General features: G+C 38.9%; 1 protein-coding gene and 1 long non-coding RNA gene across 2 annotated transcripts; both read right to left on the bottom strand.

Annotated features, from left to right (window-relative positions):
* Positions 1 to 3,875: 3,875 nt before the first annotated feature.
* Positions 3,876 to 9,501, bottom strand: LOC120718391 (protein NLRC3-like). Its single transcript, XM_040006940.1, has 4 exons — positions 9,453 to 9,501; positions 6,364 to 6,439; positions 6,033 to 6,234; positions 3,876 to 5,946 (listed from the first exon to the last, which is right to left on the bottom strand). Exons 1-4 carry the CDS (start codon positions 9,458 to 9,460, stop codon positions 4,493 to 4,495), a joined length of 1,740 nt encoding a protein of 579 aa, XP_039862874.1. The 5' UTR covers positions 9,461 to 9,501; the 3' UTR covers positions 3,876 to 4,492.
* Positions 9,502 to 11,634: 2,133 nt separating this feature from the next.
* On the bottom strand, positions 11,635 to 12,700 carry LOC120718425. Its single transcript, XR_005692482.1, has 2 exons — positions 12,358 to 12,700; positions 11,635 to 11,841 (listed from the first exon to the last, which is right to left on the bottom strand). It is a non-coding gene; the product is annotated as an uncharacterized LOC120718425 (long non-coding RNA).
* Between the last annotated feature and the right edge of the window lie 5,354 nt (positions 12,701 to 18,054).

Raw genomic sequence — 18,054 nt, 5'->3', positions numbered from 1 at the left:
AATATATTAAGTAATCCAAAGTATTCAGAATACGTTACTCTCACTGAGTAACGTAACGGAATACGTTACAGAATACATGTTGGGGCATGTATTCTGTAATCTGTAATGGAATAAATTTTAAAAGTAACCTTCCCAACACTGATCATCGTAATGTTGTTTATTCTGTTGCTCTTTTTTTCTGCTTGTTTTCTCTTTTTTCTTTCTCAACAGGTGATCCAGGTGATTAATGTGTGTATTTTTTGTCTGCTTATTTTGTTGGTTTTTTGTTTTTTTGCCCTTTATCACCATTCCTCTTCCCCGCTGTTTTTCTTTCCCTCTTTCTTTCTCCCCTTTCTTTTCCCCAGTCAAGTCTGTCCCGTATTTAGCAGGTTAAAATAAAATAAACAATAAAAGGCGAATCAAATAGACCAATACGGCAAGGCTGGGATGGTCCATTTGGTAAAGTCAGTCCGTTGGGCATCTTTCTTTGCCTTTAGACAATAATTCTGATGGCAAAAAAACCAAACGGGACAGGGAAAAAAATAAAATAAAATAATAATCCACCAGAACGAATGCAACCAATATCCACATGCACTCCAGTGTAGTATTTGGACAGATGTTGGGCCGCCCCAGTTCGGGTCGCGACAGTTATGTTTACATATGTGTGTAATTTGTTATTTCTTTACCCCACAGATTATGTGTTTCATTCTGTTTAGTTGGTTTCTTTTGCGTTATTTTCTCTTATTATTGTTTGTATGTACTATAAATTTGGAAGACGTACAAAATAAAAAGTATTAAAAAAAATAATGAGCCACCTGGAAAATCGAAATCACCATGCGAGTGTCACAATTTACTCGATAAAGCCTTTCATTAATCAATATGAAGCGCATGTTGGCCCACACTGCTTCAGAGCACACCAAGTAACCATGTAACCAAGTTTTATCATTTGGTTGCAGAGGTCGAAAGTAATGGAGAACAACTACTTCCTACTGTAGTTAGATACAATTTCAGGAATCTGTACATTACTTGACTATTGTTTTTGTTCTGACTACTTTTTACTTTTACTCCTTGCATTTTTAAACAAGTATCTGTACTTTCTACTGCTTACATTTTCAAAATGGGCTCATTACTTCTGCTTTAATGCAATTGGGTCAAATTATTATTTTGTCACTGCAAGACTTCAAATTGATTTGACCCTAAACAGTAAAATAAAAAGACATGTTGTGTCTCAAAGTCAGGGGTTAAACATGGGCTGGTGTAGATAATACAAAGAGCAGACACTGCACACCACTAAAGGTCATGAAGGCATCCCCACACACTGCCATAACAGGTAATGAAACCCTGGCAAATTTGTCCCCAGGATTAAGATATGCGTCATGCGCAACTTAAGTGCAGCATTTACTTTGTGTTTTGGCCTTAAACTCTACCGGCAGTGACACTGTGGGATATTTGTGAATGTCCCCATGAATACACCTAACCTCCATCCATGTTACTGTTACTCACCAACCTCCTCCAACAAGGCCCCTGGTTGAACCGGGGTTTGATGGACCTGTGTGAAACCCATGTCCACCAACACTGGGCGTATACCTCTTTGGCACCTTACTGGACCTTACTGGAACACTGTGTGTCCCTCCTGAACCGAGGGAGAGTGTGCGAGCCAAATCATACATCAAAATTAGTTCAACAGTTTTTCAAGGATACCAAAACCAAGATCTTGGAGTGGCCCGCACAGAGCCCAGACCTCAAGCCCATACCCTGTACCCTCAAAAAGGGTACAGTATTGACTATTAATGGGCGTGGGGCTAATAATTTTGGATGTCTTATTTTTGCCCTTTCTTGTTTCAACTCAGTGTATCAATAAAATATCCTTACTACAATTAGTGAACCTTGTTATTTTGGACACAGATACGTTTTAAAAAACAAACACTTGTTGTTAATGGTCATTTTCATACTGAAAAAATGAGTGTTGCCTAATTTCATAAGGGGGGGGTTTAATAATTTTGGCCTCAACTGTATAACACCTAATATCCACAAAACCTCAATTTAGAAAAAGACAGTGTTATAAAAGAAGAAATTAAATAGATAATAAACAGGGAAAAAAGCTGAATATATAAACTACATATAGATAGGTTTAATTTTTCTGTCAGTTTAATTTACATTCCAGTGGTTTGTCCCATTTGTCTTTTTCTTTTCCAGATGTCGACAAACTCATCATTCTCCACTTTGGATCGGCACCTTTCCTCCATGAACACCTCCCTCCCTCTATACATGCACTGTCTCATCTCTAAACCAAGCTCCCTCATCTATCGTGCATTTAGCATCATTATCATCTTCCTCGTCCTCCCCATCTGCATCCTCATCCTCCAACATGGTCTCCAAGAATGGAGGAAAAAAGGCTCCACCTTCATGGAAGTAACACTGAGTCACTCTGACTGCTTCACCTACAACATCGTCATCATGGACCTGTTTGCTGTCTTAGCGTGTATCTTCAGTTATTGTGGCAGCGTCATGAATAATTTAAACATATTAATCTATCCGTTCATTTTTTTCTCTTTCTCCTGCTTTGGACAAATCTTCTTTCACATGCTGACTTGTGTGGAGCACTACATGGCTGCTGTTCATCCCATCACTTATCGGAGCTTAAGGAAAGAAAGAGGGGTCAGAATCAGGATAATCAGCATAGGCTGTGTTTGGCTGCTTTGCTTTGCATTAACAGGTTTCATAACAATAAAAGATATCATCATCGCCATTGTGAACTTTTTCCTCATGATATTGTTTTTAACCGTCTCCTCCTTCTGCAGCCTTTCTGTTCTCTGTGTCTTAATTCATTCAGGCCCAAGAGAAGAGAGCAGGAACAGAGACAGGGTTGACCAGTCAAAGAAGAGAGCATTTTACACCATTGTGACCATACTGGGAATGCTGGTGTTGAAGGTTGTTTGGGATCTGTATTGGTCTGTAGTGTATATCACAGGAGCACATCTTGGATGTGTTTTAATGTCATCAGGAGCCTGGCTTAATCTTCCCAGCAACCTCTTGTTGCCGCTCTTGTTGCTACACAGAAAGGGTAAATTTGGGTGTTGCAAGAAAAACACACAAAAAGATTAAAGAGCACATGTGTTAGAGTCCGTTAAGAAAAAAAATTGATCATCATTTTTCATTCTGAGAGAAAATTTGAAATTTCGAGAATAGTTGAAAACCGTTGCTGTTTTAAGACAAACTGCCTATACCCTCTACAAAATGCCTTGTGTAGATGAAGTAGTGAAAAAATCGGCCATCTTGCAATAAAGTATGCATCCTCTTTAATGCATTTTACTGTTGTAGGGATCAGTTTTGTGCCTTCCTCTTTTTTGTCTTAGTTAGTGTATCTTGGCTTTCCTGGTTTATTTTGGTAATTTCTTTTATTCTATGTCTTTACTGTCCTCTGATTACCCCTATTGTCTTCACCTGCTGTGACCTATTCCCTGTGTTTGATTAGGATACACACAAAACATTCTTGTATATCACTATAATTGTAATAAAATGATAAAATACTTTTGTGGAAGAAATATCAGATTTCTTTTAGAAGCTAACTTAAAAAAAAAAAAAAACAGCAGTGGCTGTTTTAGCAATTTGGTTCTTGGTCATAGGGGGTCAACTGTATTTACAGTATAATATAAAGTGCCATGAAGCAATTGTTGTTGTGACTTAGTACTACATGAGTAAAATTGAATTGAATTAAATATAATTTAATAGTGTAATAAAAGTTATCACTTGTGTGTTCAATACTAAATAAATATATTAGTATAGAAATTATACAATTCAGCGTGGAAAATCTCTACTCTGTATTTATAATTAATGACTCTGTATTCTGTGTATTCAGCCAACCTGATGCTCTGTGTATGCATGTTTGTATTTATATTCATTAATTTATGTTACAGTTAATCAGTTATCAAGATTTTTCATGCAAGTATTTATTTTCATTTGTCAGTTTGACATTCGCACATTATTGTTCAAATACAAATATAACACACTAACTAAATTTAGGGAGACATGACTGTGGAGTGGGGTTGCTGCATTATATAACCAGCACAGAACATACAGCAACATAAAGAGTCGACAGAGGAGAGGCACAAAGAGAGAAAACTAAAAAAACAAAAAACAAATAAGGCTGGTGCTCTTTTTAAATCATTACAATCTGCTTAGTCTTAACTTTAAACATTTCATGGATGACTGACATATGCAGAAAAAAACTTGATACTGTTTTTGTTGATTTAATAGTTTTCCAACTCATCCAGTGCTGAAACTTGACAACCAGGACAGATTTTAAGTTTAAAGTCTAAATCATCAGTTGACTAATGACATGATGAGAACATACAAACTCCACACAGAAAGTTTCCAGTGGATTTGAACCCAGAACCTTCTTGTCTGTTATGGCGTCAACCACAGAACTACAGATGAGCTGATCTTATTTTTGAACTGCTTTGTAGTGGGCTGTTTCCTGATTGTTTTCTTGGATGCTTCCTGTCTGTATCTCTCAATGTAGGCCTTGTAAGAGATTCTGATTGTTCTGCATTGAGAGACCCAGGAGGAAGCGAAGGAACAAATCCAGGTGTCCATTTGGACTCTGTAAGGCCTTGTCCACAGCACTCTGGTAGAAGTGTATTGCCAAAGACTCTTTGGTCTGTATTGAGGCTGTTTGCTCTTCTTCCAGCACGTTGACACCTGAGTTGGTGAAGGTCAGATGGACATGAAGAGCCGCCAGAAACTCCTGAACACTCGGTTGGATAAAGCAGAACACCGTCTCTTGGTACAGCCCTCTCTCTTCTTTAAGGATCTGTGTAAACACTCCTGAGTACACTGAGGCCTCTCTGACATTAATGTCACACTCTGTCAGGTCTGATTCATAGAAGATCTGGTTTCCCTTCTGCAGCTGCTCAAACGCCAGTTTCCCCAGTTCTTTAATCATCTTCTTACTCTTTGCAGTCCAGTGTGGATCTGTCCTTTCCCCTCCATCATACTTAATATTCTTCACTTTGGTCTGAACAACCAGGAAATGAATGTACATCTCAGTCAGGGTCTTGGGCAATCTCTTTTCCTCGCTGCTTTTTAACAGGTTTTCCAGAACTGTAGCAGTGATCCAGCAGAAGACTGGGATCTGGCACATGATGTGGAGGCTTTCTGATGTCTTTATGTGGGAGAATATGATGTTGGCCTGCTTCTCATCTCTGAATTTCTTTCTGAAGTACTCTTCCTTCTGTGGGTTACTGAACCCTGTGACCTCCGTGAGAGCGTCTAAATATTTGGAGGGGATCTGACCCGCTGATGCAGGTCTTGTGGTTATCCACAAGTGAGCAGAAGGAAGCAAATTCCCAGTGATTAAATTCATCAGCAGCACATCTACTGATGTGGACTTTGTAACATGAGTCAGCATCTCAGTGTTGTGGAAGTCCAGAGGAAATCGAGCCTCATCCAGACCGTCAAAGATGAACACAACTTTGAAGTTTTCAAAGTTACAGATTCCTGCTTCTTTGATTTCACTAAAAAAGTGATGAACAAGTCCAACCAAGCTGAACCTTTTATTTTTCAGCAGATTCAGCTCTCTGAATGTGAATGGGAATATCAACTTTATGTCCTGGTTAGCTTTGCCTTCGGCCCAATCCAGAGTGAACTTATGTGTCAGGAATGTTTTCCCGATCCCAGCCACTCCCTTTGTCAGCACTGTTCTGATTGGTTTGTCTCTTGCAGTTGATGTTTTAAACATGTCTTCACATCTGATTGTTGTTTCACCTTTACTGACATGTCTTTCAGTGTGTCTGACCTCATGTTTATTATTGACCTCTCCACTCCTGCCTTCTGTGATGTAGAGCTCTGTGTAGATTTGATTCAGACCGGAGGAGTTTTGTGCTTTAGAAATCCCCTCAAACACAGGCTGCAACTTCTTCTTTATGTCAGATTTAAGTTTATACCCAAAGTGTGGATGAGGGTTTTCTAATGGAAAGAAAAATAATGAAAATGTTTCAAAAGAAAATATTAGAATTTCTTGAGAATGCATTTATGAAAAGGAATCCTCTTACTGCTCAGCAGACAGGCAGCGAGGTCCTTTTGATTCATTTTATTCAAGAAGTGCACTGTGAGTTTCAGAAATGCTTCCCTTCTGCTCCTTTGCTCCTCGTCCTCATTTGGACTTTCTGACAATTCAGAGAATTCTGGATTCAGAGAATTCTTCATCCTTGTTAGCTCATTCTTCACGAAGACAACAATTTCATCCTCCAGCAGCTGAAACAGATCACATCATAAAATGTAAATGCAGAAGAGATCAAATCCGTATTGAACACAATCAGAGTCTGTTGATACAAAAGGTGCTACAGGGACATGATTGTGGAGAGTGGAGGTTGTTTTACAAACCGTAAATATAGAGTCCAGGTCACTGTGATTTTGGTGACAAAGCTGGAAAATGGGAACATCTGAGGCTTGTTTGACTCTGTGAGAAGAACAATGTTTTTTACTATTATTCAGTACGCGCCAGAGGTGTGGACTCGAGTCACATGACTTGGACTCGAGTCAGACTCGAGTCATTAATTTTATGACTTTAGACTTGACTTGAAAAAATGTTCTAAGACTTGTGACTTGACTTGGACTTTTACACCAATGACCTGGGACTTGAATTGGACTTGAACCGGTTTACTTGAAAAGACTTGATATTTTACCCCAAATATAAAATTTAACATGCATATTATATAGAGATTGAAAATGTGACGTCATTCACGGGTAGAACCGCAAAGGATTCTGGGAACTCGTGGCAAGCGGTACTAGCGCACGCAGGCTTTCAATTAAAATCAGTTATACAGCGATAAAAAGAAACACAAAAATGTCAAGAAGCTGTTGTATTATTAACTGCAATAGCCGGTCGCATGACAGCCACGGGAAGCCGACGGGTAAAGAGATCGGTTGTTATCGGATTATGTCGTTGAAGAGAAATTGTTCAGCCATGTTTCCGAAGTAACAAAGAGGCGACGGATGGCCTGGATTGCAGCCATTCAAAGACCAAATATAACGTCCCAGAACACTCCAGCTCACAGGTTAGTCTGCTCCAAGCATTCCCACAAAGGTCAGTCTGCTGTTGTAGTTAATACGTCATTTTTCTTAACATAATTGGTGATATAGGTTACAAGCAAGTCTGGCGCTGAACAGAAATGGTCGCGCTATGCTCCTTTATTTATTGTGCATAAATAGTGAATTGTCCTGACACAATATTGCGTTTCGCTTCTGTTATTATGGTACATTGACAAAAACATATACTTTTATTCACAGGGTAAAACAGTTGTTTTGTATCACTAATTGTCCAGTGCGATTACAGCATACAGTATTATTGTCACTGCTACATTTCTGTGATGCGAACCAGAAATTATTTCCACTGCTAATTAATTACCCTTGAGCTCAAAGGTCCTATTAATAAACGGTTAACGAATGTGTATTTATGACGACGATTTGTGAGACTGGTAAACTTATGATACGTACGATGGTCTTTACTTTCTACACGGTGCATTTCAAGGTCCTGCACCCATCCGTCGGTAAACTGTACCTGGGCTTGTTGCAGTGACCGGAAGTTTCTAAACTTCATGAGTGTATGCACTCACTCCAAGAACCGTATAATTATAAATATGCATATAAATATGCTTGCTAGGATGAGATAGCTGACTTCATCTAACTAGCAAATGTTGTCCAGGCTACGTTGGTGATGCAGTTTTTTTTTTTAATGTGTATGATACTTTTGTCATGCGATTTTAAAGCTGGTCCTACAACCGCATCCAAAGAATAACATGCAGCTTATCTCAGAACTGTTGGTGAAAATTATTCTTGGAGCTAGGTTTAATTGAGCTGCATTTTAAAGAGGTGCAATTTCACAATTTGTGTATATTTTCTAAGTTCACTATTTTGTCATGTGTTGAGAAAAACACAGATTTAAAAATTACATGGTCTAATATTTACATTTAGCATATAACTGCAACATGCTTTTTTTCGGGTTTTTTTTAAAGACTCGAAAGGACTTGAAATTCAAAATTTCAGACTTGTGACTTTACTCGGACTTTTACACCAGTGACTTGAGACTCGACTCTGACTTGCCTGACATTACTTGAGACTTGACTTGAGACTTGAGGATAAAGACTTGAGACTTACTTGAGACTTGCAAAACAATGACTTGGTCCCACCTCTGGTACGCGCAAAAACATACAAAACAGGAAAGTGAGGTGCTTTTTTTTCTTTCTTTTTTCTTTTTTGATTAACATCTCAATACAAACACTACCATGTTGTAAAATTCTCAATGTGAACCTATTATGTCCATTTCTAAATCTTTTGTAAAGGAAAAAGGGTTTAATGGCACACATAGATGCTGCAGCTCTCTGCAGGTGCTTTGTTTACTGTGCGATGTATATGTATGAGTGTGGTTGTTTGCTTTCAACTACTGCTGTGTGTTGGGTGAGTCGACTTATACTCATCAGAATCATCTGAGCTTGGGAATAAGCTTTGAAAGGACTGTAGACAGCTGTACTGGCATCATGGTAACGGTTGTATACCTACCATCTATGCTAAAGTTATCATAGCCATGGGATAAGCTGCTTAGAGCAGTTAGTAGCCAGCATGACTTTTACCGTGATGTACTGTACATCATAGCTGAGTATTTCAACCAGGTTGTGCAATGATGTTGTTTTCACCCCTCACTGGACAAAGATAATAGCAACATCCATAGAGGAAATACAGCACCTCTTTACCACATTTGGGTCGTTGTCTGTCAGATGATATGACCAATGACAGTGTAAACATTGAGGGCAGTGAACCCCAGAAAGGCAGCCAGACCAGACGTAGCGACCAGGAGGTTCCTCAGAGAGTTCAGATCAGCTGTCCAAGGCCTTAACAGAGATCTTAAAGGCATTGCAGTCCCAGTCCTTCATCCCACTATGCCTGAAGTCAGCCACAATCATCCAGCTGCCCAAAAAGACCACCATCAGCAGCCTCAACTACTACCCAGCAGTCGCTCTGACACCTTTTACAATGATGTGTTTTGAGGTACTGATCTGACGCCTGCCTCCCAACGTCTGACCCACTTCAAACTCATACAGAGTCAACAGATCAGCAGAAGATGCCAAGATTACAGCACTCCTCACCACCATCTCCCACTTGAAACAACATAGGTGTTACGCTTGGCTGCTCTTTATTGACATTAGCTCCATTTTTAACATCATATTCCTGGACAGAGTGACAGTAAAACTGCTGAATATTAGATTTCATTCATCTCCTGCTCGATCAGAGATTTTTTCTGTGTACAGAGAACCAGACTGGTGCCCCATCTTTCCACAGCCCTTAATCTTAATACCAGCTCTTCACAAGGTCGTGTGTAAGTCCTCTACTGCACACAGACAGTAATTTTGAATATCATGTTGTAAGAAGTATAGCTAATGAATGCAGAATTTAATGTGAGGTGTTGAGTGTGATACCTTTCCATGTTGGTCACAGGCTGCAGTCACCTGATCAAAGAGAGAAAATTGTTTAGAATTGTATTTTCTTTATATATTTTCCCAGTTTCTGTCTTTGGTTTGTTACAAAGGCATGTAGGTTACATAATTTTATTATCATGCAAAAGTTAACAGAACTCTATCCTTAAACTGCTCAGTCTTCTCTTTCTCAGTTTTGACTCCCCAAAGAGAACGATTTCAGTCTGTCTGTGCGGAAACTTCCAACAATCACCAAATAAAGAATCATCAAGAGTCCATGAATTTTTAGGAATATTTTTCTCTATTTAAAAGTAATTTAAAACTTACAAATCTTCATCAGTGTTGTGCTTCAGTCTGCAGCTTCACTTTGCAGCATGTGAATGCTTTATATATGTTTTGACTGCAGGTGCTGACACGCCTTCATGGTTCAGACTGGTTATACTAACAGAGCAGAGTTCAGATGTGTTACATTACAATCCAGTTCCTCATGACTTACTGTTAGCACTGTGTTCTTTTAATGCTTTAAAACTAAAAACAATGAGCTGAATTTCATTCCTCTCATCACTCAGATCAAAAGTTTGAACAACAACTTTTGAAAGTTTCAGGCACATTTAGTCATTTGCTGGTGTGGTCGTTCATCTAGAGGTTGTATTTTACCTCATTTTAAGAAGAGGAACTAGCTATTTTTTGTTATAACAGACTTAAAAGAAATGAAAATTCATCAGGGAACAAGATTTTATAGTAATCTTTAGTTTGCATGGTGAAGAAAATGTGTAGGGGTCAGAAATTCCTGACTGAGCTTTAAACAGCTGAGCCTGACTGACTTTCACTCACTCTCTCTGCTGAAAGGTGGGATCATGTTGCTGTTGGTGCAAAGTCTGAGATGGGGTTAGATGTCACTGTGGGAACGAACACGAGTCTTCTCAGGTTTGATTTACTTGAGAAACACTTTCAGTTTTATAAATAACGAATGAGTTCAGAAAATAAAAGAACTTCATGAATCATTTCACATTTACCCCAAAGGAAAAGAAACACAGCTCACTCTCAGCAGAATATTTAATGAAGAACAGAAATACAGATTTGTGATACACAGATAAGACGTGATTTTATTTTTAACATGTAATTAACTTTAGTCTTTTCAGTGTGGCCGCTGTGCAGAGCTCAGTCTGTCAGAGTTACTTTAAACAAATTAATCAGTTTGACTCAAATCATTTTAAACATCAGTTCTTTATGGGGACTTGACAATGAAATGGAATTTACACTAAGTTCATAAACTTTTTGATTTTACACATTCAGTTTTATATTTTATCTTTGTTGTAAGATGTGTGAATGCTGCTTGTCATTTTTGTGTACACTGATTTGCAGATGTGACTTAGGTTTTCCCAGTGAGCCGTGATTCAAAGAGATAATTATTTTAATCTCCTGTCTCTATAACACCACAATGAATGGAAATTTAAAAAAAAAAAACATCTAAAAGATTTTCTAAGCAGAAATTTTGGAATCACTGATATTTTATTTGTCAATTTTAATTTATCACCAGGATAAATATACGGTTTGCTGAGCTCCACTTAAATATTTCTCCGGCAGCATCCGGTGTTCTGACAAACCATCCTACTTTGGCAAACCGTCCTACCAGTAGGATAATTTTACGCTGCCATATGACAAACTGCCCTACTTTGGCAAAATGTCCTACTGTATGTAATTTATGCACATTTCTGCTGCCAAACAATAATTCCAGCACAAATTTAAGTAGGTATGACTGTTTGCCACTTAACTTTGCCCATCAGAGTATGTTTGTAGCTGATATTCATAAAGCCAGTACGGTTTGACACTTCCTTTTACCCATTAAAGTGTGCTTGTAGGTCACATTCACAAAGGTAGCATGTTTTGGCACGCAATTCTTCCTGTCAGAGTATGCTTCTACTTTGTTATTATAAAGTAGAAGCATACTCTGATAGGAAGAATTACGTGCCAAAACATGCTACCTTTGTTATTATAAAGGTAGCATGTTTTGGCACGTAATTCTTCCCATCAGAATTATGCTTCTACTTTATAATAACAAAGGTAGCATGTTTTGGCACTTGTTTGTAGAAGCAGTCTGCATGCCAAGGTGCTTAAGTTATACAGCTGTCACCACTGAAGTGATTGGAACACCTGACTATATAAACTTTGACAATGAACTCACTCCATTATAGTTACAGTATATATTTACTGAATATATTTACAGATACATATATTTGACATTTATAGATCCAACAGAACACAGGGAGAAAGAACAGAAAAAGAAACAGTGTACAAATTATGCACATTTGTCGCACAGGTACTTGACCAGGCTGCTCTCATATTGAGCACATCCAAAATGTGCCCATCTGGAACAAAACTCGCACTGCACCTGAAGAGGGAGAGGAGGGGGGGGGGTGTAAGTGTGTTAACCAACATTATGAATTTGATGAGAAAATAATTACTACAGTGGCTTGCAAGAGTATTCGGCCCCCGTGAACTTTTCCACATTTTGTCAGATTGCATTCACAAACATGAATCAATTTTATTGGAATTCCACGTGAAAGACCAATGTCTCTACCAGTCTCTAGCTGGTAGAGACAGACCCTAAAAGACTGGCAGCTGTAATTGCAGATAAAGGTGGTTCTACAAAGTATTGACTCAGGGGGCTGAATAATTACGCACACCCCACTTTTCAGTTATTCATTTGTAAAAATTGTTTGGAATCATGTATGATTGTTGTTCCACTTCTCACGTGTACACCACTTTGTATTGGTCTTTCACGTGGGATTCCAATTAAAATTGATTTGTGTTTGTGGCTGTAATGTGACAAAATGTAGAAAAGTTCAAGGGGGCCGAATACTATTGCAAGCCACTGTATATTGCATTTGTGGTTTATTTGTTTTACCATTTCAATCATACTGGAGTCAGGATCGGCTTCCAGCATGGAACAAACCACACAGTAGTCATCAGCATTACCTAGAAACACACTGACATTAAACCTAACAGTTTTAAACAAAACTAAAAGTGCTATTGCAATACAAAAGCACATGTGTTACGGCCCTAGCAGGGCCTCTCTCTCCTGAGGGTGCCTGTGTGGGCGTGTCCCACTACCTCCTGCCTGAGATGCCACCTTTCCCTCCGGCGCAGCTGACTCCCATCAGCAATTAAGGGTATTTAAGCCCCGTGCAGGGTGAGCTCTGGGCCAGAGTGCCATTTTGTGTGGGTACAGCTAGTGAGCTGAGTGTTTGCGGTGAGTTCCAGCTAGTGAGCTGTGTAGTGTGGTTTCCAGCTAGTGAGCTGCGCTTTCCTTTTGACTTTTTGCTTTATTTGACCAACGCCTGAGTTTTTGTTTGTGTTTGATGGTGATAGCGGCTTGTCCGTCTCTTTTAGTTGAATTACTCCAATAAAACTGTTTTATTTAACTGTTTCGCCTCCTTGACTCCTTTTTCTGACCCGGTCACTTTTGTTACTTCCCCCTCACTTTCTGAAAAATGCAAGATTATTATTATTATTATATATTTTTTTAATGATTACAAAATTGTATAAAATACTTTTGTGAAATAACCGGCATACGTTCTTACTTGCCTTTTGTTTCTTAATGAGGCAGTGCAGGTATGCATCAATGACCTGTTTGGATTAAAAGATTATTTTTACAGACCACCACTAGGACCAAAAATGATTACTTCACTTACCTCATCAGAAAGCCACCCACTGTCCTCCAGTGTGCGAAAAGAAGAGTCATACAATTTGTATGGCCCAACGACTGCCTCCACACGCCCGGTGTCTTTTGCAGCCCAAAGCCACTTCACTAAAAAACAAAATATGATAAGTTTCTTTAGTAATAACAGTTGCCATTTAAAAATCACAGTCAATGGCCAACGGGCCAACAACATAAACATGCCAGAGGGGAGTAGCTTTATGTAAATCAGAAATTAGCCAAAATTGGACCAACAGGTCAAAATTAGCAAGAGGGAAGAAAAAAAATAAAACATTCTATCCATTTGACTAGCCAAACAGGCAACAATTGACCAACCGGTCAGAATGAGATTTTTAGCTATGCCACCTTTTTCTTGCGTGCTGGGTTTCTGGGGGGTCACTGGTACAAGCTCTTCTGGTGCTTGGACTGATTTTACCTGAGCTATTTTTGGTGCAAACTGAATGACAGAGGATCTGTTATTTTGCAGCGCTTCATGATGATGCTGAGGACTGCAAAACCACATCTCAGAAGATGGGCTACTCTCAACAGGTTCAGTTGGAGTTGAGACTTGGACAGGGTGGCTTGTTCTATAGGGTTTAATGTGGTCAATACTGTATAGACTTTTTAAAGTATTTCCCTCAGCGTTTTTCAGTCTAACACATTTTCCACTGAAGTCATCAATTGTGTAGGGACCTGAAAAATCCGGTTCAAGTCTTCCTCCTTTTCACCCACGTTTCCTCATATTTGGAAGCAGAATTTGATCCCCTACATTGTACACAACATTTTTGTACTTTTTCAGGGCCCGCTTGGCGTATGCAACCTTTTGCTTGTCTTGTGACTTCGCAATGTTTTCTTGTGCAGTTTCTTTAACTGCATGTTGTGCTTCACTTTCAGACTGTACATAGTCACTGTACCTTTTGTCGTCTGGCAGAATGATGTTGGAAATCTAAAATTTTGTAGATATTAGCAATTAAAACAAGACGATATCATATTCATAAAGACATTACTGGGTTTTTTTTCTTAAATGGTTTCAATTCTTAGTTCTAACATAGAAAGAATTTGACAAACACTCACCGGCACTTGAGCAGGCACTTCTGATGGAAATACTGCCTCTCTTCCATACATCAGAAAAAAAGGTGTGTATTTTGTTGTGGTGTGTACTTTTGACCACAGTGAAAACAGGGTAGGATCTAGATACAGATCCCAGTTATTCTGCTGGTCATTCACCAGTTTTCGGAGGGCTCTAAATGCAGGCATAGAAATATGTAAACACAGTAAGTAAGACAGAAAGTTTAATTAGAAGTAAAGAAATTAATAAATTATTAAGTAACAATTAAGTTTGAATAACATAAGTAATGTTATTAAAAACTGATAAAAATTAGGCATACCTTTTTATGTTGTCATTGGTCTTTTCATCTAGACCATTGGTCTGTGGATGGTATGCTGCTGTGACACTTCTTTCAATTTACAATAACTTGCAAAGATCAGAGTTGAGCTTCAACAGATAAGGACAAGGTTATACTGCTTATACAAGCACACAAGAAAAAAAATCTTTGACCCCAGTGAAGTAAAGTTAAAAAATGTAACTGAAAATTATTTAACACTTACTTCATTCACAAACTCTCTGCCTTGGTCTGACAAAATCCTTTTGGGGCAGCCATGTCTATATATAATGGAGCACAAGTGCTGGGCTACCTCAGATGCAGATTTTGTTTTTAATGGGAAAGCTTCAACCCATTTTGAAAAGTAGTCAGTTGCAGTAAGTATATACTGGAAGCCGCTTGAAGTTTTAGGAAGAGGTCCAGTAAGATCTATACCAATAAGTTCCCACACTTCAGACACCTATCAAGGACAAATTAATAATTTGAATAACAATTTGTATAATGTACACATTGACATTGATGGTTAAAATTAATTGGCAAACCCTCCTGCCTTTATGAATATGAGCTACAAGCATAGTTTGATGGGTAAACGGGGCATAATATTTACCTGAATACACTGCAACGGTAGCACAGCAGTCAGTGGTTTCCCAACTTTTTGACACTGGTCACATTCCAGAATCTTTAAGGTAAAAATATTTATGGAGTTCACATAAATGTTCAACATTCTTATTTATACAAAAAAGTAAAAAATCACCTAATGACATATTCTCTAACGAACAAACTATTTAGCAACAATACTTTGTGTGCGCGTCTTCAAATCTCTGCCAGGCCTACAGGTTATTACTGTAATATCACTAATTAACCATATTTATTTATATTTTTCAAGTGTACAGTTTCTCTTTTAACTGATATCAAAAAATTTGCTTATTTTAAACACTATTTAACAACAGTACAAACAGTTAATACATACCCATGTTTTAATGTCAACTGTCATACCAAACCAGTAAAATCTGGAACACACTGCATTTAGCGTTTTGTGTGTGCCAGTGTGTCCTCCAATTGGAGATGAATGAAACTCATGAAATATCTTCCTGGCATCATCCATGGTTTTTACTACTCTTCTGGTTCCAACAAAGAGTTCTCCATCTGCAGTAAAACAATATATATTTAGAAATTAATTTAACCACATATATGAGTTGTTAGTATTAACAATAAATTACTGACCCTTTTGTTTGAATTTTGAGGCATATCTTCTGAGGTTTTGCCTCTGAGCCTTGTCATATCCTGAAGGGTAGGAGCCCGCAGAAATGAACGCGTAAATCTCTTCCCACTTCTTCTCCATATCTACGAATGTCAGTAAACATTTTCTTATGAGCTTCAACATGTGCAGTTGACAATGCAAATAATTTAACTTATTAAATAACGACATTACCGAAACAGCCTTAAAACACCGAAGCTGCGGACTCAAAAGTGTTGTGCAAATACCACGTGTCCAGTAACTTGACAGCAGACTTCACCGAATCTGCAAATTCGACAGTTTTGTGCAGAAAGCAGATAGCGACTTCACTTTAATATTGACAAACAATCACAAAGGCTTAAAAAAATCAAGTATCAACGTCAATAAAAAGTACTAATACTTACTTACTTACTCCTGCAAATATGACAATGGAGTAGCGTGAAATCACAGCCGGATGCGCTTAGCTTCCCTTTTTGTGCACATGCTCAGGAACAACGGGTAGGACGGTTTACGGGGTAGGAGAAATTCCCAGAACACCGGCATCTCTGCTCCACGAGTGACGAGTAAGCACTGCCCTTTGGGTCCTGTTCTCTTTAAAAAGAGAAGTGAAAGTAAGTAGAATCTCTCTATTAGAGGTGGAAGCTGCCAGTAAGTGTCCTCGGTGCAGAATTATGGTGTGAGTGGTTTCTGAAGACAGACTGGTTTGGGATTTGTAGAAAGCTTCATTTTCGGTCTTTAAGAAGCTCACAGCAGACCCAGACAGTGGGTTTGCTGTGAGCGTAATACATAATTACGTATTCTACGGAAGGATTACCAGACTGTTGCACACGTGCTGCCGCATGCACAGTGTTTTCAGTGGTTTTCATTTGTCTTCTTTTCCGAAATAAATACTTTTATTTCACTGTTTTAGGAATTATACAGTGCTTTGTATGTTAAGGGCACATTACTAACCAACTGTTGGCGTGAATAGTGATGTTCGCTGTTTCTGTTATACTCCTAGAGTTGGATGTCTCGAGACCGGTCTTGGTCTCGTCTTGAGACCACTTTTACATGGTCTCGGTCTTGTCTTGGTCTCGCTGTCTCGGTCTTGCTCTCTCAGATCAACATAGTGTTCGGGAGATTTGGAGTCAACCATCGGCGGAGCGGGGGGGGCTTACTGGGCTTAAGCCGGGGTCATTTTTTCAGAAGCCCGGGGTTTTTTGGAGTGTAATTTGTTTCATAGTTAGATGTCTGACTGACAACTGTATAAAACCAAAACTACACACAATATTCGAAGCACATAGCGCACAGTCGTAAATTCCCCCTAATTTTGTATGATCCGAGCTCAGGCACTGGACGACTGAGCACAGCACCCACGTGAGCGAGGGGGGAGAAGCTGCTGGCTGCGAGTTTTCTGCAGATAGAGGAGAGCTTAAGTTTGACCAGGTACTGTACAAATAATGTAAATATGACGGTGTATCACGAAAGATTGATATCAAACTGATCACTTGGTTGCGTTACTTGCTCTTCGGGTGAATCAACAAATGGATAAATAAAAAGCCGAACAGCAATGCTGATTTTTTAGAGAGTCTTAGCTTACATGTGTGTTTATTTCATATTTACAGTTGTTACAGTCCACGGCTAAATAAATCGGTTTCAGTTATGTACTGATGAACACAACAATGGGCATAAGGAGCTTCTTTCAAAGAAAAAACTCGGGTAGATGTTATTTTATATATTATGCTTTGTATGTTGTTCAGTAGGCAGCACGGTGGCACGGTGGTTAGCACTGTTGCCGCACAGCAAGAAGGTCCTGAGTTCAATTCCACCATCAGGCCGGGGTCTTTCTGTGTGGAGTTTGCATGGTGTTTGCGTGGGTTCCCTCCGGGTACTCCGGCTTCCTCCCACCGTCCATAGACATGCAGCTTGTGGGGATAGGTTAATTGGACAATCCAAATTGCCACTAGGTGTGAATGTGAGTGTGAATCGTTGTCTGTCCCTGTGTGTTGGCCCTGCGACAGACTGGCGACCTGTCCAGGGTGTACCCTGCCTTTTGCCCTATGACAGCTGGGATAGGCTCCAGCGACCCTGAAAAGGATAAGCGGAAGCGATGGATGTTGTTCAGTACATTTCTATGCAAAACAAGAGGAATTTCAATACACAGCAGTATATTCACAGTGGGGAAAAACTTGAGGGAAAAACATAACATTTATTTTTTGTGTTAAACATCAATTTAGAGTAAACTTGTTTTGTTTTAGATAAATATTGAAATATCTTTTGAATTAGTTAAATGTCAGAATAAAGAGA

Source organism: Simochromis diagramma, unplaced genomic scaffold (genome assembly GCF_900408965.1).
Source record: "Simochromis diagramma unplaced genomic scaffold, fSimDia1.1 OVJJ01000141.1, whole genome shotgun sequence".
Classification (NCBI taxonomy): domain Eukaryota; kingdom Metazoa; phylum Chordata; class Actinopteri; order Cichliformes; family Cichlidae; genus Simochromis; species Simochromis diagramma.
The sequence above is the reverse complement of the archived record's forward strand: the minus strand, read 5'-3'. Positions and strand labels throughout refer to the sequence as shown.

Coding starts and splice junctions, on each gene's coding strand:
- LOC120718391 (XM_040006940.1), bottom strand. Junction 6,235..6,363: donor ACCTGGACTCTATATTTACG/GTTTGTAAAACA, acceptor GATCTGTTTCAG/CTGCTGGAGGATGAAATTGT. Junction 5,947..6,032: donor CGCTGCCTGTCTGCTGAGCA/GTAAGAGGATTC, acceptor TCTTTCCATTAG/AAAACCCTCATCCACACTTT.